The following is a 21,836-nucleotide window of genomic DNA, read 5'->3' as shown; positions in this document are numbered from 1 at the left end:
ACACACACACACACACACACACACACACACACACACACACACACACACACACACACACACACACACACACACACACACACACACACACACACACACACACACACAGATTAGTAAACATAACAAACTGTGTGAAACTGAGTACTACAAAAACAGATGAAAGCAGAAGAACGACAACTTTGACAGTTATTCTGAGAGTTTTGGCTCGTATTCTGGTCTACACTGTGATCCCTAATTTGACATCCAAAACCAACCAAAAAAAACAAGAGACCACAGTCAAAACAACAACCGAGGCACAAGCAAGTTTATGATGAGCAAGTTAAAGAAAAAGGCTTGTATGCTGCATTCAGTCAATGGTAAATCTCAAATGTCCAAAGAGTGAAAGACAGGTAAAGGAAAAGCGTACTATTATTTCGTCATAACAGTTTTTCCTGACATGGTAAATAAAAATGAATATCTCAGATGTCTGGGCCATGTCCAACAATCAGAAAAAGTCTAAGACTGTGGCCTTGTCCTCGAGACAAATGTAATCTTTGCGACTCACTTATTGTTGTATTTCTGTGAAGCCTCAATATGAGCCATTATGTTTTAGTTCGCAGTTAGGAGAAAAGCAAATGTTCTGCTATACCTAATACCTGGTTATTGATATTGCAACAATATTGTAAGGTTGACCATTGGTGTTTTCACAATATACTGCATGTACTCATTGAGAGTTTTGAGAAATAATTATCAATAATGTAGTTATAATGACTATTTAGGTAAAGGCAAATGATAGAACAGCTACAACAGTGTGGTAAGTTCATTTATGTCAATTTATTGTAATGCAGCAAAATATAGTATGATATACAAAATGTAAGACAATATATAGCATTCTATAGCAATATTGATATCATTTCAACATTGTCTAGCTATTTTTAAAGTGTGGATTGAAAATGCCTCAAATGTAATTTTGAACCAATACTAGCAAAGAATCTCTGCTTTTAGCCTAACTTCAAACACACCATTTACTGTGAGTGTGTCTTATCTTTTGTAGAGTGAAATTCCTCAACCTTTTTTTTCATGTTGCTGTTGTGAGTTAATTACTTCGACAAGTGAGTAATAGTTACAAACCACCAGTATACACATCCCTGGGACCTGAGTCTGCACACCGCCCACATTCACTACCCACTATTCACGTTTTTTGTACCCCTAACAGTGACAGTGATCTAGAATCTGTGGAGCTGCTCTATAAAGATCAATACACTCCTTCTAGCTCGTATCAGCTCCCTGTTCCTCAGGCTGGAAGAAGCAGCAACGTACCAGAGAAGTCAAACAACACATTGTACAGTTGTGCCCTCAAAATATTCCAAGACCAGATCCACCTACATCAATTTCACTTTAACCTTTTGTCCTATTTATGGGTATTTTGAAAATAAAAGGACTTTGTATGAAACACACTTCTAGTCACACAAGCATTCACACTGTATGAAAACGTCCTATCATAATAAACATTACAAGACTTTCTGTACTTGTAGAGTCATTCATCTGCCAGTTTATTTCTACAATAATTCTACTTGTCTGAATGGATGTAATATATGTTAGTGAATGCTGACCACATTTCCAACTGCGTCACATTGGGCTGGAAACAGACCTTGTTATTAAACAGCTATTCTTAGTGCAATGTCTAAGAGTTAGTGTTCACCACAATAAATTCACCCAAGGTTTCTGGCACTTTGGTGAAAACATCTGGCCTTGCACGGCCTCTTCTGAACGGATTTAAACTTGTTATGCACACTGAACGTCAGAGATGGGAAAAGTATACACATCCTTTACTCAAGTAGGTGTACAGATACTCGTGTTTAAAAATACTCTGGTAAAAGTAGAAGTACTGACTAAACTGTCTACTCAAGTAAAAGTAAAGAAGTATGGGCTTCGAAATGTACTTAAGTAAAAAGTACCCATAACTACCAACAGTTTTAAAGAGTAACTGACCTCCCTTTATATTAATAGAATAATAATGTAATTGTTAGCTCATGAATGTTTCGATGCTGAACAACAGCAAAATTACAAAGTTTTCTTTGGTCCCTCTTCTTTGGAGAAGACCAGGAAATGATGGATACACGGATCGTGTTAAAATCAATAGGCACGCAATGACTCTAAATAATAATGATCACGCCACCAAACACGGATTAAAACTAAAGTAACTAACCTGTTTGTAAAATGTAAGAAGTAGAAAGTACAGGTATTTGTGTTAAAAATGTAAGAAGTAAAAGTAAAAAGTTGTAAGAAAAATAAGTAGTGGAGTAAAGTACTGATACCAGAAAAATGTACTTAAGTACAATAACGAAGTATTTGTACTCCACTACTTCCCACCTCTGCTGAACGTGTTGTGGTACTCCTATCTCCATTCTTTGCCACACCATGACACTAGAGCCAATTATATGTTGTTGACATTTGAACCAGTTAATGTCCAAAATTAATATCAGAAAATAAACTTTTATTTTAAATGTGTATTTAACAAGTTTTGGTTCGTTATAGATAAGATAAATGATGGAGCTCGTTTGACTCCGATAACAACCTTTGATCTTTGTTGGATTCATGCCCCAGTGACAAGGAATCAACTCTCATAAGAAAAGGTCATTTAATTTTGCATTAAATGTTCAGCAGGTCACATCGTTTCTGTAATTGAAGCAAACTTGTTTAAATGTCTTTGTCAGTAAAACACTCCTGAATAACTACTGTTGTGGCTCCAATGTTTAAAAGATATTTCACTTTATTCCCTGAGAGGAAGAGTGATGACATACACTTTACAGGTTCCCTAGCAACCACAGATGAGAATAAACCCCTACAACCTCAACAAACATTGCTGATGAAATGTGCCAAAGTACTGCTTGCAAGTTAACTGTGTATGACTAAATGAAGATCTGCTGGAGATGCAAAATGACATTCAAATTCATGCAGAAAAACTAAGATAATTCTCAGTACTGTGGTATGAACACATCTTCCTTTACTGCTTCTATGCAACACAAAAAGCCTTTAATATGAAAGGGATAAGTAATGTTAACACATACACCAACACACAAAACAATGTCAGCTGTTCTCACAAAAACACAGCCCCTTATAAACATCAGGAATGTCCTGTTCAGGTGGACATGACGTCCCAGCAGTTTGCTTTAATTATCTGTCAATCACTAAACCTGCCTAAGAGGTACAGCGTTGATGCAGTTCTGAATAAGACATGTATATATTTCCAGCTTTAGTAGCACCTTATCAGCATCTAAAACTCTTTACTGCCTTTCTGATCTACTGCACACTCTCCCACAGCATGTGTCATACACTGTACATGTTTGTTTTCGCGCACTGGCACACTCCAAAGATCTCAGTGATTAATCCACGGGGGCAAAATTACCGCATCATAGATGACTGTAGCAAACGGCAGCAGATGTCCCAAATGTTCATTCACTGCAACACCCAGACTCTGCAGTAAACTAAAGGCACACTTCAAGCTTTCCAAATATCAGTGTCGCAGCAACAGACCCACCTGACAGACGCAAGATGTATTTCTGTCTCTCTCTTAAAGAAAACCCCGTCCTTATTCCTACATTTCCTCCCACTGTTTTCTACATGCTGTCAGGTATTCCAGTACGACGCAACTGTGTTCCCTGACAGCTCATCGGTCACTGTGAGCTTGCTTGTGCGGTATTTATGGAGCGATAAGTACCATGCATCACACAGAACTACTGTAACTTGTAGCAACACAGTATTCACATACATTATAAGGTACTGTTTGTCATTAAGCAGCATGCATGGTACAGTACCTCTAACTCCCTGTCTTCTGTCTTCACAGTCTCCGTTACAGTCGCAGTGGCCTTGTCTGAGCTCTTGCGGGATGCTGGGATATGTAACTAGGCCTGGGACGGCCGATGCACCCTCCACCGCTAACACAGTGAGAGAGCAAGAATGACAGCAAAGAGAGAAAAGAGAGAGGCAGCATACACTCTCTCCTCAACACAAGCTGCTCTAACAGCAGGATCACACAGTCCTCTCTCTTATCTCGTTCTGCTTCTCCTGTTGTAACTGTCGTCAGCTCCAGGGTGCAGATGGAGCAGTTTTTTTCCCTCTTTCTTCTGATTCTCTCTCTCTCTCTCTCTCTCTCTCTGCCTCTCAGCTGCTTCCTGGATAACGCCGGTTTTTAGTGCACAGCCTTCAAGCTCCCGGATTTAAATACTAGGTTGGATCATACCACGTGGCAGAGGAGGGGAGGGACCGGGGGGAACTACTTCAGCCTCTATTGTGCTGTAAAATGGAGGAGGCCCAGCATTTCTGGCCGGCCCCACTTCATCTCTACCCCCATCTTCTTATTCATGCTGCGGCGCGCAAACCTTTAAAATCAGGTTATAAATACCAGATGTTCTAAACAATTATTACAGGTCCATTAAAATACATGTTTAAATTACATATGGATTCAATATTTGTATTTGGTATGTTTCATTTAATCACTAGATGTTCCTCATGTTTACCAACACTGAAGCACAGTTTTAAAAGAGTTGGCTTGTGTTCTTATTTATTAATGTTATCTTATTCATTTATTTTAATAAGCTTATGTGCATATATTTTTTTTCCAGCTTGCTGTTGATGTGTTTTAATGCATCCATGCAGCCAAATGAAGACTTAAACAAACCCCCACCGTGTTGTTTATCATTTATGTAATTGACAAAGGTTTAAATTCAATGTCTGAAGTAGTTGTGTTTTTTCTAAATCATCTCTTGTCTATATATGTAACACTGTATTTGTCTCCACTTGTCCTTCACTGTCCTGTAATCACTCCATAACAACAACAATTATATTTGTGAAGTCAATTATTGTTTGACTGAGCATGCAAGTATATAAGTATATGAGTTAATTAACATGCTGCATGCCATGTTGCTTTCTCCCCCGATCACATGATGCCAGGGGCGACCGTTTCCTTCCTCTCTCACATGACTGCTGTGTGGCAACAGCAAGGCCTGCTGTATATCACAGTGTACAAGAATTTGTGAAGCTTCTTTTTAAATTCCATCTTTAGATAAAAAAATCATCAATGTATCCAGATATGAGACATACACAAACAACAACGGGGGGGGGGGGGGGGGCGATAGGCGTCTACCAATCAGATGGTTCGATCAAAGCCCCTTGCAATGAACAAAGTGCCTTTGGGCAAAATACTTAAAGCCCAAATTCCTCCCATAGGCATGTAGTCTACGATATGTAAATGAACGTAAGTGCATGAGGTAAATAACATGTAATATAATGCTACATGAAAGACACACAGAACCTCCTCCCCTTACTGCGCAATGTTTGTGCGATAAAATACTAATGACCGGGATGTAACAGAAATCAATCCAAAATCACTGTATTTGACAGCTCGTCTGAGGCCTAAACAACACCATAAATTAACAATATATTCAATATATTCTGCTTAAATAATACACTACTATGTGTGCAAGATAGATAGGTAAATCATCTTGCAATAATTAATTTGAAAAAACCATCAGGATTGAGATTTTGAAAAGCCTAGAAGTACATTGCTCATGACCTTGACTTAAATATAACAAAGAAACAAATGTGTCCACTAGAGAGAGTGACGCTTAATAATGTTTGGGAGATCTTGGCACCATGAAAAAGAACAAAAGTTGTGTAGACATGAAGCTAAGGAATTATTAAATGTTTGCTAATGTTTCACATGATATGCATTATTCCATACAGCAAGTGAGGCAACAGAGGCTGTGTTTGCAACCCAAAGCTAGCTCCAGCATCAAAACAGACATAAAACATCTCTGGTAACACGATAACCATCATTTGTGTTGGTCTGTATCTTAGAAGAGTAACCATAAACGTTATACTCATTACAACATATTACAGCTAAATATATATATATATATTTTGAGTAAATTAAGTTTATTTGCCTTGGACGAAAATACCTTTAATAATGGTAGGAACTATGACTGAAATGTACTGGTGATGCCATGTTTAAATTGCATTTTTTGTACCTATAGACGATATGTTAAATACGGAAAGTTCTCAAATAATTTAAGTGTGAACATAGAGGTGTTAAACAGGGGTTTCTCCAGATGAATGCTACATTCAGAATCCTGTCTAACCAGTTACAACCACCTGTACCTGTACGTGTGGGGGATTAATGCGTGTTACACTTTTGTAATGCATTTCTGAATATTCCTGGGAACTGCTTTAGGCATTTTCTTGATTGTAAATTATAAATTGATAACAGTACTTGCACACAACAATAACGGAAAAATGTGTTGCCTAAAGCCACACAAAGCACATGTCCACTTTCATTCTTTAAATCACATTTCTTGAAAGTAACCTGAGGTGTAGCATCTTCTTCAGCCCCAGCTCTCGTTTCAGCTCAAGTGAGCACGTGGGAGGAGCTGTGCACCTTATTTGACTGCCTTTCTCCCAGAAGGACACACAAGCTGGCGTTATTGCAAAGACCCCAGTCAAAGCAAATCTAATCTCTGACCCTGCACAGAAATACCCCTGTGAATAAAAACAGGACAAACATTCCATCAAAATACTCGTGGCTTCCCAGGGTTTAGGCTGATGCTGTGTATGTCTCCTCCTAAGTCGGGACATTTCACTAAATAATAAATCCTCCTTGCAGTCCATCACATATACAAAAACATTGGCTGTATACTCCCTTACATCAAATAAATGGGCACTGAATATACACACAAACTCCAAAGAAAAACGCACACACACATTCACACTCCCCCCTCCGATCCTCTGTGATTATCCAAAGTCCTGTCCGGTTACCAAACCTCTTGCCACCTCTCTCTGTATCTGAATATAGCAAAGGAGAAGCACTGTGTCATTTGAAACTGTCAGCATGTAGCACAAAGTACTGAGCACCGCTCGGACATTGAGAGGTTAATCGTCCATTCCTAAGACCAAAGGTGCGCCAGGGATCAGAGCCGAAGGCAATAAAAAGGGTGCTGCTTCACAGAGATAGCTGAGTGAGGAGGCCTCTGATAACACCCAACCTAAAAGTCTGAATAAATAAATTGATTCATTGTTTAGTATATGCAAAGGTAAAAAGTTGGCCAAATGTTTTTACACTGGATGCAAAAATGCAAACACAGTGAAAGGAAGAATTTGCTATTTGATATCCCCTGATGTCAAACAATAAATATCAGATTAACAATGTTTATTAAGGCAGGTGATAAACTGTCTGACTGAACCTATGGCTACATAAGACAAATTATATAATGTATTACTTAATATCCCACTCACAGAGAATGTGTGATTTTCTCTCAAGAGGTCACTAATGATCAGTTGACTTTGATGAGTGTGTGCTGAGAAACTATATATGTGTTTTCATCTTGTCACACTACATTAGCGAAGATTATTAAGTGACCAGGGCAGTGGTGGGCGAGCTCTATATGGACTCATGAGGTTACAGGACAATAAAAGCCAGCCAGGGACCAGACATCAGCTGATGCCGTTTCATCTGTGATCAATGAGGTGGACTCTGAGAGCAGAGACAGACCAAAGCAGCATGCTTAAATTGTACATCAGCAATGAAATACAACCCCCTATGTGTTTTAAGCATCATCTGTCAGCCTGCAGATCACCCCAGGGAGACATCGAGTCAAGCTGCTCTGAGCATGCAAGTCTGTATGTGTGTTTATGTTTTGACGATTCAAAAGGATATATATTGTGCCTCTGCAGGTTATCTACTCGCTCCACCAACAGGCCCACCTGTTGGTGTTACAGCTTTCGAGGCCTTGATTCCTGGTCCTACAAAATCTCTTTTCCAGAACTGACACACTTCCTCTGTTACATGGAAGCAACTGTGCTATTCATAGCAAAAGAAAGCCCTGGAATGTTCCATCCAAACACAGAGCTAACTGATCCTCACTCATATCTGACTGCCGAGCAGCCCAAGACCCCGGCCACTGACAACCAGCCACTTGTTTGAAAATGATGGTCTGACTGTACTAAGCACTTTTGTGTCAGAGACTCTCCCTAGTGGTGAACTGGAAAAGTACAAAACTGTGCTTCATATGCTGCTTAAAGCTTTTCACAAATAATGTTCTGAATATTCAGGTGTTTGCCAGAATAAAAACCCTGTAAAACACAACTGGGATTGCACTTATTTAATTATTGGTATTTTCATTTTTAAACTAATTGTTGGCATACCTTTAGTTGCTATTTGTTCCAAATACGTCTCCTCAACACTTCAATTTTGCTCTGTCTTTTGTAATGAAGAAAGCAATTCCACCTTTTAAGCAGGTGTAGGTAATACAAAACCACAAGGTTATGGGGCCCTGTGCAGGTATGTGTCACATGTTTCAGTTTGAGCAGGGTAAGATCAATAAAGCAACAACATGTAGATGTGCTAATGATCAGGTAAGGACAGCCCCCCAGGGGTAATCGACAGAGCCCACATGATTAGGTAAGTCACAAGACTACAGAACACAAAGGAATTCAAGAGAGATAGTCACATGACATGACAGCAACCGCATTTCTGATAAATGATCAACCAGAGCAGGGAGACAATTGACCAGACAGCCTACAGATGAAATGTACAGAGGCCAGTGTCAAGTTAGAGGCCTGTGAGTTAGTGGAGATCAGAGCCTCTGTATGAGATCAGATCACAACAGAAAGCGCAGCAGTGACTCATGCTGGAGAGAGGAATTCCCTGCACCTCTCTGGCAGATTGTAATAGTCTCTATACATCACGTCATATAGCTTTAGCTGCAGAGCTAGGACATTAAATATTCTGCTTCATGTGATGCAATGAAGGTCCAGAGGGAGCAGCCTTCACGCAGAGACAGATCCCTGCAGCTGAGAAAAGGGACCATGCAATCAGTGTTTCCACCCACAATTTTTAAATGTGCAGGAGATAATACAAATAAACCTCAAAGGAATCAAATATGCGGTGGAGCGGAGATATTGCTGAGGTTGCTACAAGAGGAAATATGGAGGGTTACAGATCATGACTCCTCAAGCTGCTGCTAAACTACATTTTTCTGCAGTAGAAATTTGGCATCAAAAGTGCCAACAGACCGTAGTGGTCAGATGGAGGTGCTGTAATGGGTGGCCTACATGTGGCTCCTATGACGGACTGGGAGTGCAGAGGGCTCAGCCGAGCGGCTAATTGAGAGGACTTAAATGACTGCATGGATGGAGACCTCTAAGTTATTTATTACTGCAGCAAAGACAGGCTTCCTCTGCAAATACAGTGTTTGTCAACGTGAGTTACTGCTTGAGATCTGCTGTGGCATCTCTCCCAACACTCAATATGTGTGCTGTGGCACTGAGGAAGTGGCTTCAGATTAAATCAATATTACCATTGAATTGCCTTATAGATACAGTGCTGGTCTAACTTTCTAGTTTCTCTCCAAATATATAATTTAGCTTCAACTTCAGAAGGTAATAACAGAGCTTTGATCATTTGGCCTGCATCCCATCGCAGTTAAAAGTTAATGAAGCCTCTTCACATACTTTTGGAACAAACAACAACATAACACTAATTAATACACTAACATGTGCCAGTAAGAAACAGGCCTGTGGTGAGTCCAATTAAAATGTCAATAACTAATCTCTTATTCATAGAATAACATCTGAGATAGAACTGATTTACAGTTTGCCATTTATAAAGCAAGGTAAAAAGTCCAGAGGTCATTGTAACTAAAGCAAGCAATACAAATATGAATTAACACTCAAGGTGTTTTAAGTGTTCACTATGGGATGCTAATGGAGGAATCTAACTAAAATGTAGAGGGAGGATGTAATCTATAGCTGTAGTCACAGAAACAAATGTTATATGAGGTTTGTTTTTCTCCACATTGATTTTGGTCAAAACGTTAAGGAGGTTATAATGAGAGGTGCAGTTGCAAGAGAAAATGATCCCACTGCTCTCTAACCCAAGCTAACGAGATAAGGAGGTTCCAGTAGACACATGATAAACAGCTGTCGCTACAAGGAGGGGGGGGGGGGCAAAGAGGCCTATTAAAGGTTCGGTACATCTATACAATCATACAAATATCGATTCAACATTCATAAACTGACAAAATTCACTTTAAAATGTTCATCTCCATCAATTGCCATTCAAACAAGTAAAATACATGTTTTCAATTTGATCCAGTTGTTGTTCAGTTGGTCAGCCCCGGGGCAGAAATACTCAGTATGATAAGGGGTGCATTTTTTGGGCGGCCACACCACACAACTGCTATCTTTGGGAAACACTCTGAAAACACTTTCTATAACCCACTAGTGTGTTCTTCCATCAGCCTGCATCATGTAACAGTAAAAAGAGTAAAAGCAGATTCATATCCAAAAAGTGTAGCTGTGTTATAATGTATATGTTTATGTATTAACATATCAACAGCAGTGTCTGTTACTGAGCAGTCAGGATGGTTTTAGTTTGGAACAGTTCCAAGTTCAGCTGACCTATTGAAGGGTAGATTAACAAAATAGCTATTGATAGATAATTTAATATACCTTATCAAATCAATGCTTCCAAGCATTCCTTGAGTCATGCATCACCAATAACAGGCTGTGAAGCTATGTGGACATGCAGTGTGTTTTTATCCATATTTTCTAACATTTCCAACAACTAAACAATTAACTAATGAATACAAAATTAGTATCAATAAAATAGATTAGTTGCCACTTTTTAGTTACAATTGCATTGAAGATCCACACAAAGCAGCATGCATCAGGAATACACAACAAAGTCAAAGCTTTAAACACATTTACCAAATGTCTCAACAACAGACACAAAACTAAACTGGGATCTAAACTAGAGTTGCAGTGGTCCCAACATCTGGATCCTCTCTTTTTGCCCCTAGTGAGCAGCATAGATCCTTAATGCCGCTGCACAAGCATCTGTGTGATGTTCTCACTCGACATTGCTGTAACATCTGGGAGTTCACTCATTCCTTCTCCGGACCCCCTCTCCCCCACACTCACCGGGGCTGGTGGTGCTCTGCAGACTCCCCCTTTTGCGAAACGGGGATTTAGGTTTAGGCTTCCCTTGTCCATCGTTGTTGGAGGAGGAGGAGGAGGATGACATCTTGCCGCCTGTGCTCATGTTACTACTGGAGCAGAGTGAGTCAGAGCGGTGCAGTGGCCAGCAGAGGGAGAGAGGAGCAGCAGCAGCTCTAACGAGGGTGGGGGGGGGCAGGACCCACAGTGGGCTGGGAGAAGCTCCTCTGCAAAGTTGGCTCCTCCTCCTCCTCGCCAGCAGCAGGGCAGCAGGCATGCGGCACAGCAACGAGGTGAAACGCAGCCCAAGGCTTCCCCGGCTCCTGCTGGGGGCCATCCCCCTCGGTTGCCCAAGCAACCAGGGAATGAGCTTCCTGAAGCGAATGCTGGGAAAAACAGCCACAGTGGAGGCCATTGCAGATCAAAGTGTGTAGCTATCATGTTCTAGCATGGAGACTGACAACATCCTACCAGCTGAGCACCAAGGTGAGGGAAGGACAAAAGTGTTTTTACTCACCTAAAAAAAGGAATAAGATACACTAGATATCTAGAGAAAGGGATCTAAATTAACGTTAAGTCACCAAACAAGAATACAGATAAGCTCACAACAACTTAGTGTGTAAACTGACTAGTAAACTCTCCTTTTGATGGAAAATTCAGAGGGGAGTCAGACAGCCTTAAACCAACAGAGCAGGGCCCACCTGGCATGATGTATTATAAATAGTGACAACCAAATAACTATGACAAGTACGCACCACTTCCTCTCATGGTTCCTGATGTTTAAAAGCACTGAAGTTCATTAAATATATTATAATTTGGAAGTCTAGTAACCAGAACCACACAAACTTCCACAAGTCAGCCGAGCCTAAGCAAGTAAAACATAAAAAGTTGTTGTTTTGTAATTTACCAAAACTGAAAAATACAAAAATATTGAAGATTAAGAATGTTTCATCTCAAAGATCAATTTGCACATACTCCACAAAATTGCATCACATGTGCTGTTTGTTACTGAAGCTCAAAATACACTTACTATAGTATATATTATAAGCCTTGTATTGTATTTTGAGCTTTGGGACGCCATCAGTAGGTAGATAAGTCAGAGCATGAGAGCTACAAAAAGAGAGTAGAGATCACCACCTAGTGGCATGAACTTCTTATGCAGTTAGACAAAAATGTGTTTTTCTCGTCTGAGCACACAAATGTTGATCTAGCAGCTTCAGTTTGAGCAAATATACAGTACCTGCAGTTTTCTAACCTTCTAGCACTGACAACTTTATTACTAAGCAATTATTTAACCTTTAATCTCCTCAACAACTGACCTCACATACTCAAACACTTCAGAATACAACTTATTTGATGCAACTGAAGGATTATGATTAAAAGAAAACTGGCATTGGGACTACATTTGAAAGACTTTGAACACAACTTTTGAGTTTCATTATGAGGACGGTTACATATTTAGAAAGTTAAGAAATGAGTGGATCACATATATAATACTACAACTTCGTCTGAGTCTAAAGCCCAAAACACTAAAATCTCAAACTGATCTCTAAAACTAATTCACAAACTACAAGCCTGAATGAACTAACCCTAACCCTAAAAACAAAGACACAAACATGTTTAAACTATGATCTGAAGTTTAAAAAAACAATAAAAAAACTTAAAATTCATCCTTCCTATCAAATAAGCAGGACAACAATTTCTTCCTGATGAGTTCCTGACAAAAGTCAAGGTTTACCTTTTATCACGTTGACATAAAGATCTTGTTTTTGGTGTCTCAGCCTTTTCTGAAATCTGACCCAGTTTTTGAGGGCTGACGCTCACCATCTGGTACAGCGGCAGCAGGGAGTAAGAAAACAGAGGCCTTGAAACTAAAAACTAATCTACCGCTATGGCTATGTCAGACATATTTCTGAATCCAAATGACTGATATTCTCTAGAAGCAGCAGCGAATTATGTTAGCCTGGTGGCTCTTGTTATTGCTCCTTTGGTTTCTCTTTGCTTCTTCTGTTTGCTTAAGCAGTCTGTCTACACACCCTTTTGCTAAAAATGAGACCACTGGGTATAACTGGCAGCTTGGGTTTTTTCCCCCCACTCCTTCAGAGCAAAGCTCATGGATTTCAGTACGATGTTTGCAGAGGTCATACAACAAAAAACACAGTGTTCTCACTTTCCATTAAAGGGCCCATGTCATGCTTTTCCGGTTATTACCCGTCCCCTTGTGTCAGGGTTCATACACTTTTTCACAACTGATTTTCAATGACTTTTCCATGACCTTTACCTAATTTTCCATGACCAAAAACATTACTCTTTCTCAGCGGTACCACTGAAAATGGTTTATTTGAACATGGAACAGGAAAATAAGGTCTGCATATGAAACATGTTGTGCCTATCTAAAACAAATCAAATAGGCTTACTAGCTTCTACAGGCTAAAGCAACTAAAATCTCTCACCAGCAAAATACCTCGTCAGTTAAATGCTAATTTACGTTTCATTACTATACCATACAGTATTTATTATCACTATAGTATTACTATTTCGGCGATTAGATAAAATATAAATTATATTTGATGCAACTTTAGTTACATTTCCATGACTTTTCCAAAACTTTGGGAAAAATATTGTTTTCCATAACTTTTCCAGGGCCTGGAATTAGCATTTTGAATTTCCATGACTTTTCCAGGTTTTTAATGACCGTAAGAACCCTGTTGTGTGTTATGAAGGTTTTTATGCATGTAAATGGTGTGCAGAGTCACAAACCCTCAAAGTACACCCTGTAGCAAGTAAAACTCTAACACAGAAAATACCTCCCCAAAACGCCTCGTTGGAGATACGTCATTGTCCATTTGATTCTTCCATTTCGTTCCGGGTATGGCATGATGTCATGCCGTACCCGGAACGAAATGGACCAATCCGTGAGCCGTTACGTTACGTCCGCGGAGCCGTTACGTTAAGCCCCCGCTGATTGGTCCAAATTGACCAATCCACGGACTTCCTCACACACACATCTGTGTGCAGGGAGCAGGCAGCTCAGCTGATTTCTCCTCCCTGGCTGCAGGCTGATAACAGACAGTTGGGATTGCGGCGAAATTCTCTCTGCAGACCCATTCTCACAGCGTTTATCAACCTTTTTCTTACTCAATATCAAGCCACACTTATTGTTTTTACTTCGGATGTGAGTTTCTGTGTGCTCAGGATGAGTTTGGCTGTGTTTGGCTGTGTATCGCTAACAAGAAAACAACACCTCCACGGAGCTCAGCGCGTTTCACAACGTCCCGACCAATCAGAGCACACTGTGCTCACAGGGAGGGTGGGGGCTGGAGCTATTGGAGTTACAACGAGCCGTTAAAGGCAGAGAGTGAAATTCAGTGAATACACGTAGTTTACAGAGATGCTGTATGAGAAACCAATGTGAGTTTGGAAAATTGCACAGTATAAATCTATTCTAGTATACCTCAACAATGGAATTATGATCAGTGGAAATGGCCATGACATGGGCCCTTTAAGCTTTTTATAGAAAATGTGGAATGTGAAACCCAATTAAACCCAACCGAACAAAGTATTATTTCCTTTAATTAGAGCAAGTAGAGGGCTACTGCCAAACACAACTGATTGTGACCATCTGCAAAAACTAAACTGATTCGGAGAAATTCGTTTTTTGTATGTTCGGTTTTTTTTGTCTTTAGATAGCACTAATCTACAAAGTTTAATACTTTAACTAAAAACTGTTATATATATTATATATATATATCCAAAGTAACCACTGGTTTTTCAGAAGATGTACAATCTCCTTTGATTGTATCAAGGCCAATAAAGACTTAAAGTGCATAGAGTCAGATATTTCAGCTGTTATAAAGAGGTTATATGTTCAACATGGAGTTACGCAGTTCGCTTTAGATCTTTTAAGCTAAACGTCCCGTGTCTTAAATTAACAATCAGTATATTATAAACATAATTTAGTGCAGAGGTGAAGAAGTAGTCAGATATTGTACTTAAGTAAAAGCAGGAGTACCAGAGTGTAGGAATACTCTGTTACAAGTAAAAGTGCTGCAATCACAATGTTACTCAAGTAAAAGTACAAAAGTATTAGGATCCAAATATATGTAAAGTACCAAAAGTAAAAGTGGTCATTCTGCACATTGGTCCATTTCAGAATAATATATATTATATGTTTTGATTATAATTATTGATGCATTAAAGTGTTGTCAAAACTGGTAAAGGTGGAGCATGTTTCAATAACTGTGTATAATGCAGGGTAGCCTGTGAATATTACTCCAGGTGTAACTAAAGTCTTATTTAAGGTGTTGATTATATTTCACATCATTATTCAAAATCTGCAAAGTAACCATGGTATTAAATAGATTTTGTGGAGTAAAAGTACACGATTTACCTCTGAATTGAAGGGGAGTAGAAGTACAAAGTAGCAAAAAATGCAAATACTCAAGTACAAGTCTCTCAAAATGGTACTTAAGTCCAGTACTTGAGTAAATCTACTTAGTTACTTTGCACAACTGACTAAGTGCTTGTAATAAATGAAAGATGTTTGCACTGTGTCATTGCTGGTTGACTTACCACCTGACATGGTTGAGTACAAGCTGCGAACAGCCTGTAGTCCGCCTGCAGAAAACACAAAGCAGCAGACCTTAGCAAGATACACTCACAACAGATAGCTAGCAAACTGATAAACTATCATCAGAGACCTGGACGGTCATCTCTTAGATATAAACAACTTTCCGTTATGGTTTCTAAACACCTTTACGTGGCTAATATTACGTTTTAAATGAACTTTTTGTTACCTCACACGATCACACGATTTAACACGACCTTCACTTAACGTGTTATTCCTAGCCGTTAATAAACAACCAGGCTAACGTTAGTGTTTCGTCGGTTAGTTTACGTTACTTAGTGAAAAGCCGACGACAAGTAAAAAAAATCCAAATAAAATATATTAAAACATAACAATTCAGGCTAGCAAACTATTAATTAGCAAGAATCGAACTTTACCCGTGCTCGAGTAACGTTATGTGCGTGTTTTTGTTTTGACGTAAATCCCTTCTGTTTCCTCAAAAAACGTTTTAAAGGAGACACCACCCATTGTGACAGGCGCGGTTCAAAGGTCTCCTTAAACACTCAGGAACACACACAAGTGTTTTGTTAAGGTTTGTAAAACTTAAAATATTTCCCCTGAATGTAGTTGAGAAGCTTAAAAGTATAGGTAAAGTAAACTCATGTATGACCAATGGCCACATCCCACTTGTACTGTCGGCCTCTTTCCCCTTAATACACCAGTTTTAATAATGATATTAGCTGTAAAATGCATTGTTTACTTAAGTTGCTGTTATGACATTTAACCAACAGCCAGGCAGAAATTTAAAAAAAATGGGAACAGTGTTTGCTGACTCAGGGCTTTCAAGACTGAAGTCCAAGATTTGATTTAACCGTGTGTGTCACTTATGTACCAGAAACATGTCCCTCATACACATTTACTTTTGTGAAATGTTTGCATGGGCCTGGATAGTTAAAAAAAACTCACTGTCCATGTCCTTTCCAGGTTTTTTTCTGCCAAAGAATCGAGGGTCACTCTTGTCCATCTCCTTTTACTTCTTTGTGATAGGTAGTGACAGGAAAAATCTGGAGTCAACATATTGGGTAAATTCAGTGACAGTGACAATAATTTGCCTTTACAGCGCAAGGTCTGTCACAAGTAGCTACAACTGAAAATAGAGACCAACTTTCTATGGGATTACACCAGCCACAATGGCAAATTAAGCTAGGGCTATAAAGCCATTCAGCCCTTTTATAATTACAGTAACTCAATAATCTACATGCATATGTTTACGCCTTGGTTTAATATTTGTCTCTAGCTATGCCCTTTGCCCTCTTTCATACACTCTGAGTCAGTGCGTACTTCCTGATACTTGACTCTCTTTTTTCTTCGGCAATCTTTTTTCTTCGGCAAAAAGAGCAACCCCTGTTAAACCTATTGTCCTGAAATTCTTATATTTTTGGTTTGCAACTTCTCCTTCTATAACCTATGTGTTTTGCTCTTTACAGTTAGTTTTAATCTCAAGACCCAACTGAGTATCCCATTTTCAACCATAGTTAAGTTGTGCATTGCATTTCTTAGATCCCTATTACCAGGTTATGTAACAGGTCGAAAAAAAGCTTATCTCTATGTTGTTTCTTTTGCAAATAAAATATATATATTATAAAAGAAGTTAAGAGTCTTAAAATGTAAATGTAACAACTAAAGTCATTAATGCAAAGGACTCCAAGATTACCAATAATAAATAATCAAAGGTCATTATAAACAGCAGAATAGAGCGTACAGTTGTCTCAGTTAACAGAGATACTCACACAAGCAATCCAGAGATTGTGGGAAAAAAATAACAACAACAGAATAATGTCAGCTTTGATTAAGTCTAGAGAATATATTTTAAGAAGTCTCAGATAAGGGCGTCTTGTTGGATCCCAACAGAGCATGCTCCTCCTCCCGCCCACCACAGCACTGAGAAATGTCACTAGGTAATAATTGCCATGGGGATGGCAGAGCCTGGCGAAGCTGGGGGCGGTTTGACTGAGGTCCATCGTTGAGGTGTGAGGCCTGTCGTGCACCAGCATCTTCCAACAGGAATACAGCATTAAACTGAGTTTTTTTTAATCTATCTATCTATCTATCTATCTATCTATCTATCTATCTATCTATCTATCTATCTATCTATCTATCTATCTATCTATCTATCTATCTATCTGTCTGTCTGTCTATCTATCTATCTATCTATCTATCTATCTATCTATCTATCTATCTATCTATCTATCTATCGATCTATTGTTCTATTGTTCTATTGTTCTATTGTTCTATCTCTATCTATTGTTCTATCTATCTACTGTATCCATCTTTTCTCTCTGATTAAGGTCATACTCCTGGCTTTGGCCTTTTGAAGTTTAAATGTTACCTTAAGGTCAAAGTGTTTGAAAGTGTCGTATCCTCCCACCACACTCTTTGCAATGGAATATCAAAGCAAAGCAGAGAGATCAAGCCACACACACTGAGATGTTGAGCAAATTAAGCCATCTGTATTTGCAATCCCTTCAATTAATTTGTGGCAGTAGCAGCCCCATAACTTTGTTAAAATTATGAAAATGCAACCAAAATGTTTAACAAACATAGAAACTCTTTATTACAACAGCATCTCTCACTCACGTTTTAGCCATGTCTTCTTCTAAAACACAATCATATCATTGTAGTACAGTGGAATTAATTATTTTCTTTTTTATCACAGCATAAAAAACAATCTCTGAAAAAGTGAAAACCCTAACACAAACATTGAACATCATTCACAGTTTGGGATATTTAGACGTGATGAAAAGAGGATATCAAGCTGAACAAGCTTTTGATTTTGGATTGGTATTGTAACTCAAAATAAGATCTAAAAAACCCTGTATCCACATTACATAAGAAAGTCATTTCACTCAACATTTCCTCATATAGTTTATCATATCTATCCCTAACAGTTTGCTAAACAATACCATTTCATCGCATCCTAAAAAGTATGAGCCTCATTTCAGGAGCACATAACACCTGCTTTAACATCCTTGCAACATTATAACAAAGTGTTCAAGAGTCATACTTGACATGGAACTGCGCAAGACTTTAAAATAATGTTGAGTTTTCCTGCATTTGAGGTACTGTAAAAGCCCTGATCAGCAAACAAAATCTATATGTATTTCTCCTTCTGGGATAAAACATTTTTACACAGATGAAAAACTAACAAATAAAGGTCAAAACTGCATACGTGTAAAAGTAAATTAGCCTCCTTGTAACGAAATCCATAACAAATACTAACACTCACTAATTAAAGTAAACATGGGCATGCTCAGTTAAACACACAACCCAAACTTATACATGTTTATTAAACAGAACATACCATTTAGTAGCCTACATTTAACAAATGTAAGAAATAGAATCAAATTTGAGCGTAATGCAGTGCATCAAGAGAATACTGATTTTTAGGAGCTAAATCAAAATCAACTGGAAATACATCACATGGCATAAAGCTACGTGACACTCAAGATGAGTTATGAAGTCAACCTGCATCCTAAACTAAGTTGCAATAAATCGTCTTTTTAGTATATTAAAAAAAAGATGTGTTCGGTCAAGCACCTAAGAAAGGAGAACAAAATTGATGGTGATCTGTAAACAACTTGTAGCAATTCCATGAGGCCACAATATGGACGCTCCCATATAATCAGATTGGCATAAGGGTTAAGAGAGGCATTATCATTGATGAAAGCACAGCTACGAATCACAAGGGAAAACCGTGCCTTCCCTTCAATTAATCCCCAGAATACTTTTAAATGTGTGCATTTTATTGCTAGCTTCTTCGACATTACTTACTCAACAGTAATCAACCTACCAAAGACTCAAAAATGATTGATTTGGCAGGTACAAATACAGAATCAGTTTGTGTGGAGCCATTCATCTTATTTCCTGAATACTAAAGGCAATTCGTCGAACAGCAGAGCTTCACCGCACAAAAGCAAATTAGTTGATTGAGTGTAAGCCAATGAATTTCAGTAGGTGTTCCCTAACTTAAAATCAAAAGGGCCATTCTGAAAACATTTAACTCTGAAGACAATTTAGATACTTTCATAAAACAAAACATATAATTATTGTCAAAAAAGGCTTTCACAAATTAGTATTCATGAAAGTAATTTACTGTACAGAGCTTAGTTTGTGTGGAAGGCCATTTTTGTCATTTCCCTGTTCACAAACAACAGTTTGAAATGCTTCTCAAACAACTTCATTTTATTGTGACCGTTTAAAAATGTGATGAGGCCAAGTGTTTCAAAGATACAATTTAAAGTCATTTAAGTGAACTGAGTTACCTGTTTGACAGCTTGCAGTAGAGTCTCTTACTTTTTCACTCAAATGTAACTCCTGAAAAAGTTCATATCTGAATGATCAACAAGACATTAAAAACTCAATTGTCTGTATATATGTGGTTGTTTATCGCCTGTTCAGTCTCTATAAACTCTGAAGTCTCCTCTGCAATTTGTCCCGGGATACGGAAATCTATGGGTATGGGCCGTGCTGGCTCCGGGGGCTGGGCCTCAGCCGCGGGGCAGCAGGCCTCCCCTTTGGGGCTGGAGGTGCTGTGAGAGTTTTGTGGATCCAAGTTGCAGCCGGTGCCCTGAAGAAATTGAAGGAAATTCTCCTCTATGGATCCTTCCCTGCTGGGCAGTCTGTCCTCTATGTCTGCCCCTGCTCGACGGAACAGACAAGGCAGATGCTTTCCCAGCTCTTCCCTGATCTGTCTGTTGAGACAGCCATAGAAGAAGGGATTGGAGGTGAAGCAGAAGTAGCCAATCCAGGTGACCACCTCCTCCAGAGAGGCTAGTGTGGCTGGAGGGCTGGCAGCCACTGCTGAATACAGGTGGAAAGTAAAGTAGGGCAGCCAGCAACAAAGGAATTGCCCACCCACTGCTGCCAACACTGCTGCAGCCTTTCCTCCCCCAAAGGGACGTTGCGGAGTGGCTCTATCTGTCCCCGTGCCTGTCCCAGAGCTGGTAACCATTGTGGATCGGCTGCTGAGTGATTCTGAGCGCTGGCGACGAGGCGTGTCCATCCAGGTGGGAAGAGGCCCATGGTGCATGGCCGCTACCCGAGCCACTTTGAACATATTGCAGTACACAACAAGAATAACCACTAGTGGACACAGGAAATACACCAGAGTAAACAGGGCCATGAAGGCCAAGCGGTTCGACCCTCCCCCTGTCCAATGTAGTGAGCAGCGCCTGTGACCCTGAGCAGGAGGAGATGGAACTGCCCCACCTCCTCCTCCCCCAACCCCACTACTCTCCAGCAGAGGAGTTCTCCCACCTTGCAGGAACCAGGCGAGCAGCGGCAGAGCAGACATGGCCAGGGCTTTGACCCAAATCCCCACCAGCACTGACGCCACTAAGCCAATAGTCATCTTCACTTCATAGCGCATGGGGTGTATGATGTAGTAATAACGCTCCACATTGATGACGGATATGGAGAGGATGGCAGCACTAACCAGGCACACACTGAGAAAGAGGTAGCTCCGGCACAGGGCCTCTCCAAAGAAGGCTCGGCTTGAGAGCATGCCAAGGGGCATCAGCACCAGGGCTGCAAGCAGGTCCACCACGCACAGGTGGAAGACGAAGGCAAACTTGTGGAGCTGCGGGGCCTTAGCAATGACCGCCATGACAGCCACGTTACCCACCACAGCCAGCAGATCCATGAGCAGCATGGCCAGCAGGGCTAGCGACTGGGACAGAGCCCAGCCCTCAGGCAGATAGGAGGCAGACATGTTGGACGTGAACTGTGGAGGTGCGTGGGAGGAGTTCCACGTCGGCTCCATTGAAGGGTGGGATGAGGCAGGCAGGCAGGAGCAGTTACAGGCCCATCACCCATCCTTCACAGCCAGGAAGTACGGCCAGAGAACAGCGGCTTGAAAATCAGGTCGAAAGCTGCCTTCTTGCCCAGAGTAGGATGCTGTGATCTTCAGGAGGTCGGGTCAGGTTGTATGATTCCTTAATACGTTTTCATGTCTGCCCTCAGTGACAACCCCTCCTAAAAACAAGAGAGAGAGAAAATAACGGAAATTAGTGCGTGTTCACTGGAGTTTGCATATATATTCCTATAATGAGCAACCCCTTATGCACTTCTGGGTTATATGAACTAATCCTTCCAATCAGTAGCTCGTGCTGAGTTTCACTTGTGCTGCAGCTACCATTAGGATTAATACACTCACATGATAAAATCCTCTTTAGCTTCTCAAATCTCTGTTAAGGCAATCTTACTGATAAGGTAATCCAAAGTCCGCCCTTAAACCAATTAA

General features: G+C 39.9%; 2 protein-coding genes across 10 annotated transcripts in view; both read right to left on the bottom strand.

Moving 5' to 3' along the window:
• Positions 1-17,352, bottom strand: part of LOC117489521 (AMP deaminase 2-like) — a 30,367-nt gene extending 13,015 nt beyond the window's left edge. For 2 of the 9 annotated variants that reach the window (XM_034138848.1, XM_034138850.1), the window contains exon 1: positions 10,954-11,116. In XM_034138848.1, coding sequence (XP_033994739.1) covers positions 10,954-11,074 — 121 coding nt within the window. In that variant the 5' untranslated portion in view covers positions 11,075-11,116. Of the gene's footprint in view, positions 1-3,794; positions 4,252-10,953; positions 11,384-12,706; positions 12,765-15,540; positions 15,586-15,972; positions 16,008-16,501; positions 16,600-17,325 lie in introns of those variants that run through there. The other 7 variants (XM_034138849.1, XM_034138851.1, XM_034138856.1 and 4 more) reach the window with 7 other exon arrangements.
• A 2,273-nt stretch (positions 17,353-19,625) lies between these two features.
• Positions 19,626-21,356, bottom strand: LOC117489806 (G-protein coupled receptor 61-like). The gene has a single exon (XM_034139339.1). The coding sequence runs from the start codon at positions 21,354-21,356 to the stop codon at positions 19,953-19,955; it is 1,404 nt and encodes a 467-aa protein (XP_033995230.1). The 3' UTR covers positions 19,626-19,952.
• Between the last annotated feature and the right edge of the window lie 480 nt (positions 21,357-21,836).

This window comes from Trematomus bernacchii, unplaced genomic scaffold, assembly GCF_902827165.1.
Source record: "Trematomus bernacchii unplaced genomic scaffold, fTreBer1.1, whole genome shotgun sequence".
NCBI lineage: Eukaryota > Metazoa > Chordata > Actinopteri > Perciformes > Nototheniidae > Trematomus > Trematomus bernacchii.
This window is presented reverse-complemented; position numbering and strand designations above follow the sequence as displayed.

Bases quoted from the DNA above. Each gene is read 5' to 3' on its own strand.
- LOC117489806 (XM_034139339.1), bottom strand. From the start codon at position 21,356: ATGGAGCCGACGTGGAACTCCTCCCACGCACCTCCACAGTTCACGTCC.